The sequence below is a fragment of the Silene latifolia genome, chromosome 8 (genome assembly GCF_048544455.1).
Source record: "Silene latifolia isolate original U9 population chromosome 8, ASM4854445v1, whole genome shotgun sequence".
In the NCBI taxonomy this organism is placed as follows: Eukaryota; Viridiplantae; Streptophyta; class Magnoliopsida; order Caryophyllales; family Caryophyllaceae; genus Silene; species Silene latifolia.
Window position 1 is genome coordinate 104,698,516 of NC_133533.1, and position 19,604 is coordinate 104,718,119.

Consider the following 19,604-nt stretch of genomic DNA (forward strand, 5'->3'; position numbering starts at 1 on the left):
TGTTGTCGCACAAAATGACAATCCACTTCTATATGTTTAGTACGATCATGAAACATGGGATTCTTTGCTATATGGATAGCGGCTTGATTGTCACAATACAAATGCATCGGTTTTTCATGAAATACTCCTAGTGATGCTAGAAAAGCTTTTACCCAGATCAACTCACTTGTCACCACGCTCATTGCCCGATATTCGGCCTCCGTCGTCGACTTGGCCACTGTCACCTGCTTCTTCGCCCTCCACGATATAGGCGATGTACCCAAAGACACAAAATATCCACTCAAAGACCTTCGCGTTATCGGACAGCTAGCATAATCCGAGTCACAAAAACCTTTCAGCTCTAATGTCGAATTCTTCTTATAGGATATTCCTTTACTCGGATTTCGCTTAATATAACGCACAACTCGAAGTGCTGCCTCCCAATGCTCTTTCCTCGGCTCGCTCACAAATTGCGAAAGTATATGTACTGCATACACAAGGTCTGGCCGTGTTATCGTCAAATACACCAACCTACCAACCAGGCGCCTGTACTTCATAATATCCTTCAAAATATCACCTTTCGCTAATGCCAAATTGTGGCGCTGCTGAATCGGCGTGTATGCTGTCTTCACTCCACTCATTCCCGACTCCTCAATGATGCTCAATGCATATTTTCTTTGATTCAAAAATAATCCATCTTTGCAATTTTCTACTTCTATCCTAAGAAAATACTTGAACTTACCCAAGTCTTTAATGCCAAAGCTATTATCAAGAAATCGTTTTAACTGTGCACAAGCCTTTTTATCGTTACTTACTAAGACCATATCATCGACATAGACCAATACTCCAATAAAAACACCATCTCGGTTCATAGTAAATAACGAATAATCCGCAAGTGATTGAGTGAAGCCATAACTCTTCAATGAATCAGTCAATTTTGCAAACCAATTCCTCGATGCTTGCTTTAAACCATAAATCGATTTCATTAACTTACATACCTTATTGTCGCCACTTTTCTCAAATCCTTGTGGTATTTTCATGAACACCTCTTCATTCAAATCTCCATGTAGAAAAGCATTGTTGACATCCAACTGCTCAATATGCCATCCTTTAATTACAGCTACTGCCAACATACAACGAACGCTAGTCATTTTTGCCACCGGAGCATACGTCTCATGAAAATCAATGCCTTCTACTTGAGTGAAACCCTGTGCCACAAGCCTTGCCTTGTATCGTTCCACCGTCCCATCTGCTTTGTACTTAACTTTGTATACCCACTTGCATCCTATAGCTTTCTTTCCTTGTGGCAAAAACAACTAGTTTCCAAGTCCCATTCTTCTCCAAGGCCTCAACTTCGTTCGCCATTGCTTCTCGCCATTTCGAACTTTTCGCTGCTTCATAATAATTTCGTGGCTCATAATTGTCATCAATACTTGCCTGAAATTCCCTGTGTGCCTTAGAGAAACAATTGGTAATAACATAATTAACTAATGGATATCGAGTACCTGAACTTGAAGACGGCGTTTGCACGGGATGAGCTTCGCCTCGGGAGTCTATTATCTTTGTTGATGTGCAATGATAATCCTTTTTCCAAGCTGGCTCGAATTTCTCCCTTGCACCTCTTCCTAATCTCTCCTCGACATTAATGGCTTCCTCATTTCGCACAGGGCTACTAGCAGCTGCCTCTTCACTAGGCTCGTCCTGCTCACTCTGTTCTCTCAGCGCATCAACACCGTTTTCTGCCTCTGTTTCGTTTTCTGCCTCTGTTTCACCATTCCTTTCACCACCTCCAAACTCATCACTCCCCCTCACAACATGGGGTATGTCATCTACCACGGTGGAGTCGGGTAACCGCTGTGAACCGGCTGTATCCCCATGGTGTGAAGTCTCTTCGGTATTGGAGGTCAAATAAGGATATACATGCTCATAAAAAATAACATCTCGAGAAACAAAAACTCGTCGTTCCTTTAAGTCATACATTTTCCAACCTTTCTTACTATGAGGATAACCAATGAATATACACCGTTTACCCCGTTCGCCAAATTTATCTCGAGGTTTATCTTTATTATGAGCATAGCATAAGCAACCAAAAATTTTCAAATTATCAAAATTGGGTTTCTTCCGATACAAAATTTCATAGGGTGTTTTACCATCCAATAAAGGTGTTGGAGTTCGATTTATTAAATACACAGCGGTCATTATACACTCCCCCCAAAATTGCAATGGTAAATTCCCTTGAAAACGCAGGGCTCTCGCCTTTTCCAGAATATGACGGTGTTTTCTCTCGACTCTACCATTTTGTTGCGGTGTGTCGACATTACTTGTTTGAAATAAAATACCATTCACCTTATAATAATCAATCATAACTCCAGATAATAACTCTGTTCCATTATCACTTTGAATTATCTTGACACATTTATCAAATTGCGTTTTAACCATTTGACAAAAGGTCTTGAGATACTCTCCAGCCTCACTCTTTTCTTTCATGAGATATACCCACACCCCTCGACTATGGTCATCTACTATAGTCAAAAAATAGTGTGCGCGTGTTAAACTTGCAATACGATAAGGCCCCCAGCTATCACAATGTATCAAACCAAATAATTCAACACACCTCTTATTATTAAGTTTAAATAAATTGCGAGATTGTTTTGCCCTACAACACGAATCACAAACCTCATCGGAAGTCCAATGTAAATTGCAACCAATTAAATCCGAAAAACGAGAAAAAATGTTCTTGGAAGGATGTCCTAATCGCCTATGCCATAGCCGTGCCTCCTTCGAAACCGTGACATGCTCGGCTAACAACTGACCCGAACTTCGAAGATAATAGACTCCTTCTCGATGCTCACCTCGTCCAATCATTGTCCTCGTATTCCGGTCCTGCAATTCACAATAGTCATTAAAAAATGTTACCACACAATTATTTTCAGAGATTAATTGTTTGACGGAGATCAAATCGCAAGTAAGAGAAGGAACAAACAACACGTCTTTCAAAATAAAATCTTTATTCAATTTCACTTCCCCATGAATACTCGTTGCAACCTGTCTTTCGTCTGCCATGGTGACCGTGGACACACTCCCTGTCCACGTCTTGTCTAATAATTCTTTCCGGCCAGTCATATGATGGGATGCACCGCTATCTATCAACCAGTCTATATTAATATGAACATTCATACCTTTCAATTTCTCATCCCCATCAGGACTTGCCATGATCAGACTTCTAATTCTATCAATTTCTTGTGTCGAGAACGACTGACTCTGTTTTGCTGCTTCTCCTTCCTTCGCTCCCGAGCTAGTACTTGCAGCGTTGGCCTGGTAATTATACCGGCCACGACCTCTACCACGTCCAGTCGTGCCTCGACCCCGGTTTCCTCCACGCCTTCCTCGTCCTCTGTTTCGAGCCTGTACCTCTTCATAGCCATGTTTTTCATAGCAATCTTCCTCCTTGTGATAGTAACGACCACAGTACGTGCATTGTGGTGGCTTTTCATCATCACCTTCGGCCTTGGTATAGCCTCCTCTGCCACCAAATTCTTTCACCACCATGGCTGCATCATTCCTCTCTTCTTTAACTTTGGTTAAAGAAGCATGTCTTTCTTCTCTTAGAATTAAAGCGTATGCACAAGTAAGCGTGGTGATTGGGTCTTCCATGAGGAGATTAGACCGAATGTTGCCATATAGTCTCGAGTCTAACCCCATCAAAAACTGATGGACTTTCTCTTCCTCCTTTTCTTTTAGCAACGAAGCCGCCGCTCCACAAGTGCATTCTTTAACTTTGCTGTATTTGCCTAATTCATCCCATATCGTCTTTAGACGAGTATAGTATTCCACGACAGAGTCTCCTCCTTGCTTGCATTCATTCAACTCGTTTTTGAGTTGATGAACACGGGGCGCGTTTCCTGCTGAATATCTATCCGCAAGTTCTTTCTAAATCTCATCAATGGTATGAGAAAAGGAAATACTGGGGTGTAACTTCGGATCGATCACATTCCGAAGCCATGCTTTTAACATAGCATTGCATTGCCTCCATGCCACGACTTCAATTGTGTCTTCTTCACTGTTGCTCTCGGGCTTCTCGACCTTACCTTCAAGAAAGGCTAATTTGTTCTTCGCATCAAATCCGTTTTTGACGGCCTCTGCCCACATATCAAAGTTGCTTCCATCGAAAATTATTTGTGTGAGATTTAAACTAGGGCTGTCAGAGGGATGAAGGTAAATGGGGGAAGACATGGGTATGGTCTTTGGACCAGTTCCCTTTTGTTTATTGTCTACTGTCATCGTTCAAAAGGAAAAAAAAACTGATTTCGAAAGAATTGGATCGATAATGCTCACGATACCAAGTGAAAATATGAAGACGGGTATATTAGGTTAAAGGTAATTTCTCATATCACCATCAATGATAATTACAAGCATATATAGCTACAACCAGACTCCTAACTTTCCTAAGCTAGACTTAATATTTAGGTAACTAAATATCTACTTTACATATAATACATTATTTTCCATATCATATTATTTACCAAATCTCGACTAATATCTTCTAGAACCGTCTAGCTAATTCTAACATAGTGAGTTTGTAGAATTTTGCGATTCTACGATCCGATTCTACCGATTCGATCCTACCCTCCCTATCGATCCAAAGTAGAATCCCGATCCTGACAACATTGCATATTAGTAAGATTTAACTCGGCGGATTCTTATGTGTCAGTCTTATTGATAACTATGATAAAGCGTATCATAAGTTCTCATTTAATTTAAGACGGACATATCCATCTTAAGTTTAAAATGAGTTAAATATCATCTGTACGACAAAAAGAAAGAACCAAGAGACTAGCAAAATAATTGTCTAATTTAGTCAAGTGAGTTAGTATTTGACCCATTTTATTCTAAGACGGATATAATCATATCACAATTTGTGCAACATTATATGTAATGTGAATGACGATATTCGAAGATCTTTATTACCAATTTACCATTGTACAATTGAATTGGATGGTTCTAGACTTCTTGCAGTAGTAAAGCAGAGTAATGAGAAAGGAATAAAGGATACACTTTTATTTAATGGTGAAAAAGTCTTATAGTAGTTCTATACTTTACAAAATTTTTTTTTTTGTTTGGTAATCAAAGTTTATGTAAAACACCACTACTCATAGAGAAGAAAAATGAGAGTGAAATCTAGAATTTGAGGACATTGGATAACAAGGGTCTAGGTTGATAAGTGGGCAGTTTCTCCCACTATTAACTTGCAAAATGTTTTTACAAGGAATGGAACTCATAGTTCTCTAGGTTGTAAGTTGAGCCAAAAACCAACTGAGCTACATCTAGGATATGATAATTGGTTGCACTAAATTTTACTTAGCCTTTTGCCCTGGGCTATAGCCCATATAGCCCAATGGCTGCCTCCGCCCCTGATGCGAACACAAAAACCGAACTTGATAGGGGTTAAAAGAAAACTTTTTTTAAACAAAATGATTTGGCATTAGCTCAGTTTGACTCGTTTCGTGCAATATATCGAGTTGCTCACGAGCTGTCTCCTCTCATTATCACCCTTAGGCATACCCGTCTTAACGTCTTAACTTTAAGCAGGTGAAATATTTGTCTGCCTGAACTGTTATTTAACCCGTTTTATTTTAAAACGGATATATTCGTCTCAGGAAGATTTACCGAAAAAAAAAAACCCCTTGGAAAACTTTCAAATCTCAACCACCTTTCTCAAGGTTTGTTTTCCCTTTGTCAATCTTATGAATTCATCTCTTGACTGTAATTAAATTGGGGGATGTTGTTTATCATTATTATTATTTTATTATGATTGTTGGGTTAATTTATTGTATTAACTCAAGCTTTAATTTTTATGCAACAGAAGAAATAATATCTCATAGCTATAGTAATCAAGATGGACGAGCCTATTCGCTTTCGGTGGCGTGAAGATATCCGTGTTCGCAGAAAGAAGGCACGGAGTCTTCGGGAAGCATTAGACAATGCGCTTGATTTCGACGACAAAGATGAATTTTTGAGGCTCATCAAGAACCCTGATTTTAAACGTATTCGTAAATTTTATGGTGTTCGCGGTGTATTTAGACATGATGGTTTGAATTGCGGTATTGCGGTTTTAAATGGCGAAACTAAAGGAATTATTGATATCAAAGTTGAGGAAGGACTTACTCCACTGCATATCGCCGCTCTACATTCTTCTCGTAGGCTTACTAAGTATCTTCTTGAAAGGGGCGATAGTGTTGATGTTCACTCTGATTTCGCCGATCTCAATCTCAAACAGGCCACCCCTATTGACATCATTCTCGAAAAACTTTCATCGTAATTTTTCTATTCCTCCGAAGTTGCTTACCTAGGCCCCTCTAAGTAGGTGGGAATACCTACATGAATTACAATGCCTACATGTAACTAAACAATATTGAAAAATTCACGTGAATTCTAAAATCATGTGATACAACGCTTCCTAGGCATTGTAAGTTCCTGTATGTAACCAAACGCTTCTTATTTATCATGTAGATCGCCTTCACTCTTCTTTTTCCGATAATCTAATAACTATGCTGATGGTACGCTGTTTTCATTTCCCTAGCGGTCTTCTAGTCATCAAAACATGGACCCCGCATAAGTCGGTCTATGAGTTACTTGTCTTGCTTTGCCAGTGCATGGTTTGTTTTCGAAACACCTACTCCATATTTAACAATGTATATTTATAAATTTGTTAAATGGATTCCTCTTATCAATGTCGTTTGAGTCCTTGGAGTTTTGACACAGAGATATGATGTCGAAATTATAAGGATGCTTGTGAGAAATACCCAAAACAAGGAGCGTGTCAGGCAAACTTTCATGGACTATGCCGAGAAGAGGCAACTGGTTCCTATAGCTTTACTGTTTTTTGCTGCCCCGGAACTTTTTTTGTCCTCATACTCAGAAGTTGCATCGTCTTCTTCAATTGCCACGCTCTACCACGTCTTTAACTCGTTGGAAAAGAGGACGGATGATGAAGAGGCTATGTTGCTACTGATTGATGCTTTCACTATGGCTGGTCCTAAGTTTGTGGCATATACTAGGCTTCCATATCGAAACGTATGTACGTTCTTCAACCCTAATTCCATTTTTCAGAAATTATAGACATATCAATGAGTTAGTTTGTTTCTTGTCGATTCCCTTTTTTGTTATCTAGAGAGACGAAGGTTTTAAACGCGCATATCTGGACGTTGCTTTCCTTGTTCGTGAATTTGCTCGCAACAAACAAGGACTTCCTTCTCCAGATGACTACTTTTTACGGTTTGTGTTCTCACTTTATGGCCTTATTTGGATATCTGGACGTTGCTTTCCTTGTTTGGATGTCAAATGAGGTGTAAGGCCCGTACACATATACTGGGGAGAGGGATTCGAACCTGTGACCTACTGTCATGATACCTCAATCTGTTACCACTAGGGTAATGTATTACCCCCATTTGGGGGGGTGATAGTCCCCGGCCACCCTAATTTCCTCGCTTCAGACTTCTCCTCTAAATGCAATGTTGATTTAGAAGCGATTTTGCTTGCTTTCCTGATGCTCCATCTCATAAGCTGTGCCTTTTTCAGTTTTTTTAAGCCCATGAGACCAGTAGCTGACAAGCTGAGAAATGTAAGTAAACAACCCTTAAGTTAGCGTCACTTTTATGTATATCATATGCATATCTATTTACTAGATGTGTGTAGTTGAATGAGATTTATACTATTGAACCTTTAACTGGTGTAGATCCCGCGAGAGAAGATAGTTCCCAATCCCCAGCCATGGCCGATACACTGGCTTCGCCCGGATGACGACATGAGTTTGGAGGCCTTACCCTTTGATCTCAAGAGAAATGATTTGGATCAAGAATATATCAACAGGTATAGTCATCTTATTTGTTTAGTCGACGATGCTTTTAATATTCCCTTATCGGGTAAGTTCTCATTAATTTTACCGTGTATATTTTATATCAGGGTGCTCCCAAACCTCACAACTGAGGATGGAGGTAATTTGCTTAGCTTCTTGGTTTGTCTTTTGATAATGCACCTCAATATCTTTCGGAGATCCATCAATTACTCGTGGAAAACCACATGTGATAATGGATCATTCACCATTCGGCGTTATCTAAAACCTTTTTTATAGTACAATTTTTTTTTTGTTGCAGATTGTCTAAATAATGCTATAGAGAAGAAGTTATTATCAATGCGGACTTTGTATGGCCGTCTGGAGGTCAGTGGCCTCCATATATTAGGTACTTGTTGGTGTTTAATTTTTAACCGCGTAAATTGATGATTTTTATTTGGGTTTTGGCAGGATTTTATCAGAACACCAAACCAAGGAGTAAAGTTTGCGCTTCTTCAAGGGTTTCCCTTCCGATTTAGCAGTAGTCTGCAATCAGTGTGTACATACATGGCTAGTGCAAAATATAGGCTTGATTTCAGGAATACCACAACAAACAGTTGGAGGAACAAATTAATGAAGCCGAATAAGAAGCTTTATCCTCTATTTTCACGCGTGAAGCTAATACAGTTCTCGAATATGGTAAAGCGTCTGATAAAATGATGGCTCACTTGGAAGTTGATCGATCATAAAGATTGAATCTGGTATTTGCATTAGAAACTAACTAGAATCAAACCATTAAGTGAACTTAACGGGGGCATTCCATTGATTCTTGTAGTAAGATTTAAGCGATGGTGGTGGAAGGAAGAAGATTGAATTACAATTATCCTCGTGTGAGAAGATCGGATGAACAACTTTTTTTATCATCAGCAGCAGCCTCTGGTTTGCCGAATGCACACTTTTGAAAACAACCCTCGAAAGGTAGGTGGACTCGTCCGAAGTTGTGCATCAAGCTATCGGGAACATATTTAATGGTTGATAAAACACCAGCTTCCCCAAGGCCGTCTTCTTCTGGTACGACAAAAGACGCTTCACCTGTACACACATGTTTTGAAGCTATTAATCGTTATTTTACTATTGATAATCCAAGTATAATATCTTTTTTTCCGCAAGAAAGTTGTCTTTATATTTATCCAGAAACGGGGAATACAATAGAGAGATCTTACAAAAGAGCAAACAATAGAAAAACGTTGTTAATTTTCACAGTAAACCCATCTCAGTATATTATACACGATGAAAACTAGTTGAAGGAACTCGTGATTTATTACAAATGTCGGTGGTTGAGTCGTACACCCAGGTCTTTTACAATTTTACCAATCCAAATGTTCTGTTTGCATGTGAGTTGATCATTTGAAATGCAAATGATATTCTCGGTCAATCTAACTGCTACTATTCTACATAAGCCCTCCTGTTATGCACTTGATTTTCCATTGAAGCCGAACACTGACTATTCTTTCACCCTGAAAGAAAGCAAAATAGCTCACTGAAGTACTAAAAATGTTATCTTATGGACTTGCCCTGTCAGTATAATGTTTGTTTTTTAAAGATACACGTAAAAACCCGCTATTTTACCCTTCCATGAATATGTCTTGGCAGCTGTTAATCCAAAGAGGTAAGCGATAATAAAACCCCATGTAAAGTTTTAGTGATGAACTCGTCTTTTCTTGCAAATAAGTCTTGTATGAGACTATCTCATTCTTGAAACGAACGCAAATACTTGTGTGAATATTTGGTGTTCCTCGAGATTTCTTAATAATGTTGTATTTCACAACAAAGACGGTGTCATACAAGAATTTATGTTTGTAGTGTATCAGTGTATGTGTATTAAAACCACTGATAATAAGAGCAAGGAAGTTACAACCGTTGTTGGTCGCGCGGTTGGCTGTATAAGGTGTTTCCACCAGAACAACCTGCCTAAGGGTGCCGTGTTCATTCTCTTCGTTGGTCGAGCTGTATAGGCTGTATTAAACTTAAAACTCATCTAATTTTCCCTTAAATTAAGTTATTCCATTAATGAAGAAGGGATAATGTACAGTTTACTACATCCTGGAAAACCATAGTTTAAGTTGCCTTCATCAATCAAGTACGTATTATGAAAGCTAAGTATATGAGTAATTAACAAAGAGTATGTTCTTGCTAATGACTTTTGAGTTATCGTAAGAATTGCGGACAAAACGTATGATAATAAGAAATTAATAATGAAAATAATTACTTTTCTCAAAAAAAAATATAATGAAAAGAGCAAACAATAAAAAAATATAAGAATTGCCGTCTTCTTCTGGTACGACAAAAGACGCTTCACCTGTATACACATGTTTTGAAGCTATTAATCGTTATTTTACTATTGATAATCCAAGTATAATATCTTTTTCCGCAAGAAAGTTGTCTTTATATTTATCCAGAAACGGGGAATACAATAGAGAGATCTTACAAAAGAGCAAACAATAGAAAAACGTTGTTAATTTTCACAGTAAACCCATCTCAGTATATACACGATGAAAACTAGTTGAAAGAACTCGTGATATATTACAAATGTCGGTGGTTGAGTCGTGCCCTAGGTCCTTATTTATTGAGTAAAATCGCATTATTTTAGCTTGCTTTTATTCTTTAGCATTTGCATTAGTTATTTCTATTCACTTGTTATTTAGTTTAGTTTAATTAGATAATCAATCACTCAATTATTGTTCGACTTAGCTAAACATAAGAATCAAAACAATTAGTACTCATCCATGCTCCTTGTGGATTCGACCTCGACTACCCTTTACTAGTTGAGAATTTGTTTGATCGGGTACGACAACCTCTACCCGCACATCAAGCGCCATTATATTTAATCCATTGTCCTTAAATCCAAAGAACACGACATACTTTTTTCAACGTGCAAGGGATGTTCAAAGAAATGTTGTGTGATCTTTTAATAAATATATACATGTATACACTACTGTTGGGAGAAAGTAGTTGTAGCATTGAAGGCGGTTGAACCACTGCCGGACACTTCTACTGAAAGTCTCTGTGGCAGATCCGCCATGATAGTTGGTCGCCCAGGTCTTTTACAATTTGAAATGCAAATGATATTCTCGGTCAATCTAACTGCTACTATTCTACTTAAGCCCTCCTGTTCTGCACTTGATTTCCCATTTTCATTGAAGCCGAACACTGACTATTCTTTCACTCTGAAAGAAAGCAAAATAGCTCACTAAAGTACTAAAGATGTTATATTATGGACTTGCCCTGTCAGTATAATGTTTGTTTTTAGAGAATATGTCTTAGCAGCTGTTAATCCAAAGAGGTAAACGATAATAAAACCCCATGTAAAGGTTTAGAGATGAACTCGTCTTTTCTGGCAAATAAGTCTTGTATGAGACTATCTCATTCTTGAAACGAACACAAATACCTGTGAATATTTGCTGTTCGTCGAGATGCTTAATAATGTATTTCACAACAAAGACGGTCTCATACAACAATTTATGTTTGTTGTGTGTGTATTGTTCCTGTTGGTGATTTAAGAGTAATTACCGGTTTCATTTTGCGTAATTAAGGTTGGTTCGTTAGTGGGTAATTTCTAAATAATAAATTGCAAGTTCGGGAAAATACGGAGAGTATACTTGCATAATTATTTACGGAATTACGGTTTAGTATTCGGACGAATGACTATGACGGGGGATAATAAGAAAAAAGATAATTAATTAATTTCAAGGGAAATCAATTCAACGTATTCCTGGTTTTGAAGAGTTGCAACTCTTCATAATAACTTCCCTCCTTTCCATGTTTTCCTCTCTATATAAACAAAGAGGAAGAGAAGAAACAAATACAGAAAATTCTTCAACATCAACAAACGTTTAACAAACTACACACAATATTTCTATATTACGTCTCTGATCTTTGAGTGCCAAAGACAGAGGGGACCGTCTTATCTCAGTAGAAAAATTCGGTATAACCCAGGCACAAGAATAAGGGTCGAATTATTCTATTAGGAAAGCAAAAGTCGATTCGGTCTGGTTTTGTTTGTCAAATTTATTGTTCGTAATAATCAATCATATAACAGTTCCCATTGTTTATACGGAATAATAGCCTTGTAATGTTGATGTTCTATTTTGGTATGACATTTGTAAATCTTGGTACTTTCCAATAGTTATTGAAAACTATATACCCTGATCTTATTTGACGGTATGGTTATTCGAGGAATATTATGAATTCATGAAAAATTGGATAAATTTTCTTGGAAGAGTGAACTTTGAATTAAAACCACTCATAATAAGAGCAAGGAAGTTACAACCGTTGTTGGTCGCGCGGTTAGCTGTATAAGGTGTTTCCACCAGAACAACCTGCCTAAGGGTGCCGCGTTCATTCTCTTCGTTGGTCGAGCTGTATAAACAAACCTTTTTTTTTTTTTTTTGGAACAAAGGAACAATAATATAAATGAGAACAAAGAGTTATGAGTACATCACGGGGACGGGTCAGGGGAAAGAGGCGCACATGCCACAACAGAGTCCGACATACAAAGATCTACAACAAAAGGAGGGGGCAAGTCCCACTCAAAACAGCCTAACAAATCACTAGAGTCACTAATGGAGTGATGGGCAATGGCATCCGCAACCCGGTTTGCCGATCTCTTCTCAAAAACAAGCTTCAAATGCGGGGAGTCCTGCAAGAGGGTCCTACACTCAAGAATGATGTTAGTAAAAGGTCCACAAGGGGCAGAGGGGCATAAAATAGAGGTAACCGCATCAAGACAATCAGAGGCAATCAAGACATTGCTCACAAGGACTCTAGAGCGAAAAATCCCATCCCGAATGGCAAGGACCTCACAAAGGAAGGGGTTAGGACCAAGGAAGCGGGTGGACCAACCTAAAACCCAATTACCAAAACCGTCTCGATGACACGCCCCGGGCTAGCTAAGGAAGAAGAGGGGAGAAGGCGCGTCAACGTTGGTTTTAAACCAACCAAGCGGCGGAGGGGCCCAGCTCAAAGGGTAGCAAAAGGCATCAAGGTGGGTGGAACTCGTGACGAGGGGCGGGGGGAACAGTCGAGGCGCGGGACCGGGCAAAGGATTGGGAAGCAACCGAGGCACGAAAAGAGGAAGGGGAGGAAGAGGAAAGGGAAGGGGAGGGGGAAAAGGTTAAATCACAACGGCGAAGCGGGGCGCCGGAGGACGAAGGTAAAGAGGGTAGCCCAACTAGGGGGATGAGAGGTGCGATTATCATAAATCCAAAGGGTGGAGGTCGCATCAAAAAAGGAACTAGTGACATTGAGGATGGACCAAGAATGGGAGGCGAAGCTACAGTCACGGAGGGCATGAAGAGAGGTCTCAGATATAGAGGGGTTTGGACAAAGGGAGCAGGACGAAGAGGGCAGGATTTTCCTACCAAAGAGGGAGGCCTTGTGCGGTAACTTGTTCCACCACACAAGCCAGAGGAAAACTTTGATACGAGGTTGGGTGGGGATATCCCAAAGCCAGTTCAAGTCGGCAGGGAAGGGAGGAAGGGCAGTGGTCGGGTTAGGGTGGCACAGAGAGGAGTATGCATCACTGATGGAGAATTTGCCTTTAGGGGCAAGAGAAGTGGAGAGGACATCAGGTCTGGGTGTGGTCGGGATGGGGGTGGAGAGAATGGTGCTGGTGATGAGGTCGGGGAGGACAAAGTCAAGAGAGTCAAGGGCCCAAACTCTATTGGAAATAATAGAGCTTAATTTAGCAGAGGAGGAGGAAAGACTAAGGGGGCCAAGAACGAGGGTTCTGAGAGGTCCAAGATCGAGCCAAGGGTCATCCCAAAGGCTGATGGTGGAGCCATCACCAATAGACCAGAGGAGGTGATCTTTCAGAATGTTCCACCCTCTTCCAATGTTCTTCCATACATGGGATCCCCGAGAGAAGGAGTGTCGGGAGGGGGTACAGTATTTACTGTGGATGGTCTTAGCAGCGGTGGAGGAGTTGTTGAGGAGGACATTAGAACAGAGTTTGGTTGAGAGAGCATCATTGAGAGGTTCAGCGGCCTTAATTCCAAGGCCGCCAAGAGAAAGGGGGAGGGTGACAAGGTCCCAGTTAGCAAGATGGAGTTTGTTAGCGGACTGACTAGACCAAAGGAAGCTCCTAGTGGTCTTGTCAATGTCGCGAAGGATGGAGGAAGGGAGACGAATGCATTGTATTGCATGATTGGGTATGGCGTTAATAGTAGATTTGATAAGACAGATCCTACCGGCTCTAGAAAGGAACTTAGATTTCCAAGAAGCAAGTTTGGACTTTATGTTGTCTAAAATGTAGTTTAAATCAGAACGCTTTGGTTTTTTACTGAGGAGAGGGAAACCGAGATAGGTACCCAAGGTGTTGGTTTTCTTGATGCCAAGGGCGTCTTCGAAGAGAGTGGCCTCGCTAGGGGGTGTAAGCTTTGAGAAAGTGATCTTGCTTTTGGAGCAATTTATCTTTTGACCCGAGTCGGAACAGAAGGAGAGGATGGTATCCTGAAGGGCACACAAATTTCTCTCAGAGGTTCTACCAAAGACAAGGATGTCATCGGCAAAGAGAAGATGAGAGAAGGAGACACCACCTTTTCCAAGGGGAAAGGGGATCAAATCGCTATTGTTGCAAGCCTGGTGAATGAGGCGGGAGAGGGCCTCCATACAAATGATGAAAAGGTAGGGGGAGAGGGGGTCACCTTGTCTGATTCCACGGGAGGGGGTGAAAGTATCAAGAGGTGTGCCATTGAAGGTCACAAAGGCAGAAGTTGTAGAGATGCAGCTCATAATGAGAGAGATGGTTTCGGGGTCAATGTTAACTGCTATAAGGCAAGATCGGACAAAGTCCCACTCAAGTCTGTCAAACGCCTTCTCAAGATCAAGTTTAAGAGCAAACCAGCCAAGTTTGCTCTTGGAGGTGTGCATGGAGTGGAGGATCTCGGAGGCAATGATGAAGTTGGCATCCGTTCCTCGACCCGGGATGGAGCTCCCTTGGTTAGGGGAGATCAGAGAGTGCATAAAAGGCTTAAGACGGTTAACAAGAATCTTTGTGACGGTCTTGTAAGTGGTGTTACTGATATAGGACCATTTTGCACTCTTTTTCCCTCTATTTTCATGCATATTCGACCCCATTTAAGGCGGTTTTGTACCCCCTTTACTCTCGTTTCTAGTCCCGATTCCCTTTACTATGACACTTTGGCCCCCTTGCAGAAATTGAGGCGGGAACGGGCGAAACGAAGCTAGAAAGACGGGATTTCTAAGCTATGCATGAAAGATGGAGGGAATTGTGCTGAGGAGTACCCTCAGCCGGTAGGCCGGCAGCCGGCTAGCCGGCTGGGAGTACATTTACAAGGAAATGAAGGAAGGAGTATGAAGAAGCATCCCCAGCCGGTGGCCCGGCGGCCGGCTAACCGGCTGGGAAGACAATATGAGCTTGAAGACAAAGAAAATGAAGAATGTTACAGGAAACTCCCAGCCGGTCAAATGACCGGCGGCCGGCTAGCCGGCTGGGAGCCCCTCCATGTGCCAAAAGTCAAGATTGAAGTCAAGGGTGCCCCAGCCGGTCTGGGACCGGCGGCCGGTTGACCGGCCGTGCACACCTGATGACTTCCAAAACTCATTCAAAATTCCAGAGATCTCCCAGCGGCCAAAGCACCGGCGGCCGGTTGACCGGCCGGGAGTGCACATACGTGTTTCAAAGCCCATTTCCAATTTCTGTCCTAATCCTTGTGGAACCTATATATACCCCTCTCCTTAAACCCTTTGACACACAACCCTAGATCCAGAATTTTTACCCTTTCAAGCTTTAAACTTTCTTAATCTCTTTGTTAATCTTTCTTTAATTAGAGAAGTTCTTCAATCAATTAGTGATTGAATTTGGGTTTGTAAGAAGATTGAAGGATGTCCTTCTTTATTATTTCTATCCAAATTCCTCTCTCACTATTTTGTTGGTATTAATTCTCTCCCTATTTTCATTTGTTTACATTTTTGTCCTTCTTCTTTTATGTTTGTTTGTTTGTTTATGTTAAGATTGTTGGTGTTGTTTGTTTGTTGTTGTTAATTCCATCATTGTTCATCTTTTCATTGTTCATCTTTCCTTTGTTCCTCTTTCATTTGTTCATCTTTGGGTAGTTGTCCTCAAAGACTTAATCTTTGAGTTGATTTGGTTAAAGATTGTGTCTTTAGGTTTAATCACTCTCATTATTAGATTAAATCATCTTTCCTTACACCCATTGCTAGATTGTTGCATGTTTAGTAGTGAATTTCATCTTCTCACCATGTTTGTGACCAAGGTTTCCATCTTTATTGTTTATTTTGCAATTAGGACCATGGTTAGTGAGTAGTCTTCCACTAGGGCTCGGTTTGACCCAACATGAGTAATTTCATTAATTGAATTTCATAAAGGCTAATTATTTGGGGAAATTGGTGAGGGTAGTTTAGAGGAATGACTTGGTTTATGGGTTGACTTTTGGGTAGTGTCGACTTACGACCCTTGACCACCAACGAGAGTTGGTTAGGTTGTGATTTGGATACCCGAGATTTGACCCTATTGTTGACCTCGGTTGAGACCGAAAGGGAGAACCGGGGTAGGACACCTCTAAATTAGCGTTTGAAATCGACCCTCGAGAGAGGGAGTGGGATGACCCGGGAATTGATGGGGCTTAATGACCTTAGCAAATATCGGACCACCTCGGGAAAATGCATGTTTTTGGGGTAGTGGGGTATTGAGTTAGGGATTCCGACCTTCGAACCCGAGAGGGGGGTTGGTGGGTAGTGCTAGTGTCCTATTTCGAACCCGAGAGGGGGGTCTTAGGCGAATTAGAGCCGTCACCTCCTCACCTAACTACCCTTGTGATTAGCCTAGAGATTTAACTATGTGGAATTGCGAATTGTATGGGAAGAACCGAGTCTTAGGCCGTTTAATCATTTGAATTACAACTTATCCTTCGTTCTTGCTTATTTTCCTTGCTTTTGTTAAGTTTGCATTTCATTTTGTTTTAGGTAGCATTAGTATAACAACCATCGTCTTTTATTTTCGACTTAGCTAAACGATCGGATTAGAACAATTAGTAATCTCTTCAACTCCTTGTGGGATCGACCCTTAATAGTGTACAACGATAAAATCGTGCACTTGCCAGGTATAACTTGATACCATCAAGTTTTTGGCGCCGTTGCCGGGGAGTTCGGTTAGATATTAATTGTTTTCGTTCTTGTTTAGACTAAGTCTTTTGTTTCTAATCCCTCTCTTGAGTGTGTAGGATTTCTTGCATGGTTAGGAGATCTCGAAGAGGCCAACCAGTACGTCCGATTGACCACGAGATCGAAGCAACCGCGAGAAGACTAAATTCGCTCCGTAGAAGAGGGCTTATAGAAACACCGATTCCTCAAGAAAATCCAGTAATTGAGATCCTTCAAGGGGAACCACGGGTCTTTGAAACTTTCGAAAATCCTTTTGCAACACCGGAAACGGAAGTAACAATGGCCGCGGTCCCTATGAGAGATAACTTGGCTCCGAAAAAGGTGGTGAATCCGAGTATTGTGAAGCCACCTATTCAAGCCAACAATTTTGATGTGAAAGCCACCTTGCTACAACTTGTCCAAGGGAATCAATTCGGAGGGGGAGCCACCGAAAACCCCAACGAGCATCTCAACGAGTTCTTGGATAGTTGTGACATGTTCAAGGCCAATGGAGTCACGGAGGATGCCGTACGCCTTAGGCTTTTCCCTTACTCCTTGAGGGGAAGTGCCAAGGAGTGGCTTAAAAGTTGTGAACCCGACTCTCTTCGGACTTGGGACGATGTCTCTAAGGCTTTTCTCAACAAGTATTTCCCACCCCAACGAACCGCAAGAATCAAGAGTGAGCTCCAAGGGTTCACCCAACAAGAAGATGAGACCCTTTATGAAGCATGGGAGAGGTACAAGGGCCTCCAAAGGCTATGTCCTCACCACGGTATTGGAGATGATGAGCTCATCAACAATTTCTATGAAGGGTTAAACAATGATATGAAGATGAACCTTGATTCCGGCTCGGGGAAGGGAGCTTTGGATAAGATAGATCACAAGACGGCAAAAGAACTTATTGAAGAAATGGCTTCTCGTACCTTTCATTGGAACAATGATAGGCACAAAAGGAAAGGGAAGTCAACGGTCGAATCGGCCAACAATGTGGAAGTGAAAGAGATGATAGAAGAGCTTAAGCAACAAGTTGCCTTGATGAGCTCAAGCAAAACATCTAGCAATCCTTCTATGAGGAACCAAGTCTATAGTTGTGAGCTTTGTGGAGACCAAGGACACCCACCCAATAAGTGTCCCTTGGTGGTTGGAGATGGAAGTTGTATGGAGCAAGTGAACGGGATATGGGAGTCTAGTCCGGCCAAGCAAGCATTTAACAACAACCAATATCACCCGGGATTGAGAGCCCACCCAAACTTCTCCTATGGCTCTCAAAATGTCCAAAACCCAACCTTCCAACAAAAGTCACAACAACCAAACTTCCAAACTCAAAAACAAAACACAACATTTAATCAAGGTCCACCGGGTTTCCAAGGGAGAACCTTCCAACCAAGGCAACAATTTCAACCACTCAACCCACCAACCAACCCGCCTTTCCAACAAACCACCCAACCTTTCCAACAAACCACCCAACCTTTCCAACAAAACACCCAACCAAAGTCAAGCTTGGAACTCATGATGGAACAATTGATGACTTCACAAAACCAACTTGTCAATACTCAAACACAATTCATCAATCATTCCACTCAAAAACATGACGAGACAACCTCATCCATCAACCAACTTAGGACCCAAATGCAAGCTTCTCAACGGATGACGGACAACCAAATCTCCCAATTGGCTACTCAAATGAACCAACTTCAAGCCTCCCAAGGGAAATTCCCGGGTAAAACCGAGGAAAATCCGAAAACCATGAATGCTATCCACTTGAGGAGTGGTAGGGATTTGGAAGACCGGGAATTTGTCAAGAAAAGGAAGAGTAGTAGACCGGGTAATGTCATTGAACCTCAAGTTGTGGTTGAACCTCCAAAGGTAATTGAAGAAAAGGAGGAGAAAGAGGAACTCGTGGAAATTGTTGTGGAAACTCCAAAGGTGATTGATGAACCGACAAGGGTGGTTGAAGAGCCTCAACAACAAGTGGTAAGAACTTATGTACCACCGGTTCCCTTTCCACAAAGATTGGCAAGAGCCAAACTTGAACAAAAGTATGGGAAGTTCATGGATATGATGAAGGGTATCAACATTACTATGCCTTTCATTGATGCCGTAAAGGAGATTCCAAGTTATGGCAAGTTCTTGAAGGAGCTTATCTCAAACAAAAACTCTTTGAGCCCAACAACTACGGTGAGCTTATCCAAGGAGTGTAGTGCAATTCTCATGAATGAAGCTCCTCAAAAGCTTGAAGACCCGGGGAGTTTTTCCATACCTTGTAAGATTGGGACCGTGCACATTGAGAGGGCTTTGTGCGATTTGGGGGCAAGCATTAGTCTTATGCCCCTCAAAATTTTCAAGAAGTTGAAGGGTTATGAGCTTTCACCAACAAGGGTTTCTCTCCAACTTGCGGATAGGTCGGTAAGATACCCGATTGGTCTTGTGGAGGATGTCCCACTCAAGGTGGGGAAACTTGCATTTCCATGTGATTTCTATGTAATGGACATCCCCGAAGACTCAAATATTCCCATCATATTGGGGCGCCCTTGCCTTGCTACGGGGGGTGCTATGATTGATGTGAAGAATGGGAAGCTTTCTTTGCAAGTGGGTGAAGATAAGGTTGAAT

General features: G+C 41.2%; 2 protein-coding genes and 1 non-coding gene across 3 annotated transcripts; 1 reads left to right on the forward strand and 2 right to left on the reverse strand.

Annotated features, from left to right (window-relative positions):
• Positions 1-1,239: 1,239 nt before the first annotated feature.
• Positions 1,240-4,260, reverse strand: LOC141595639 (uncharacterized). The gene is made up of 2 exons (XM_074415603.1): positions 3,970-4,260; positions 1,240-3,909 (listed from the first exon to the last, which is right to left on the reverse strand). Exons 1-2 carry the CDS (start codon positions 4,258-4,260, stop codon positions 1,240-1,242), a joined length of 2,961 nt encoding a protein of 986 aa, XP_074271704.1.
• Positions 4,261-5,834: 1,574 nt separating this feature from the next.
• Positions 5,835-9,155, forward strand: LOC141595810 (uncharacterized). Its single transcript, XM_074415776.1, has 9 exons — positions 5,835-6,294; positions 6,560-6,635; positions 6,742-7,053; positions 7,151-7,254; positions 7,558-7,600; positions 7,715-7,848; positions 7,942-7,973; positions 8,133-8,197; positions 8,282-9,155. The coding sequence occupies exons 1-9, from the start codon at positions 5,876-5,878 to the stop codon at positions 8,528-8,530; spliced, it is 1,434 nt and encodes a 477-aa protein (XP_074271877.1). The 5' UTR covers positions 5,835-5,875; the 3' UTR covers positions 8,531-9,155.
• An 8,507-nt stretch (positions 9,156-17,662) lies between these two features.
• On the reverse strand, positions 17,663-17,769 carry LOC141597698 (small nucleolar RNA R71). The gene has a single exon (XR_012522918.1). It is a non-coding gene; the product is annotated as a small nucleolar RNA R71 (small nucleolar RNA).
• Positions 17,770-19,604: the final 1,835 nt, after the last annotated feature.

Coding starts and splice junctions, on each gene's coding strand:
- LOC141595639 (XM_074415603.1), bottom strand. CDS start 4,260: ATGACAGTAGACAATAAACAAAAGGGAACTGGTCCAAAGACCATACCC. Junction 3,910..3,969: donor TAAAAGCATGGCTTCGGAAT/GTGATCGATCCG, acceptor GATGAGATTTAG/AAAGAACTTGCGGATAGATA.
- LOC141595810 (XM_074415776.1), top strand. CDS start 5,876: ATGGACGAGCCTATTCGCTTTCGGTGGCGTGAAGATATCCGTGTTCGC. Junction 7,849..7,941: donor GATCAAGAATATATCAACAG/GTATAGTCATCT, acceptor ATTTTATATCAG/GGTGCTCCCAAACCTCACAA. Junction 7,974..8,132: donor CCTCACAACTGAGGATGGAG/GTAATTTGCTTA, acceptor TTTTTGTTGCAG/ATTGTCTAAATAATGCTATA.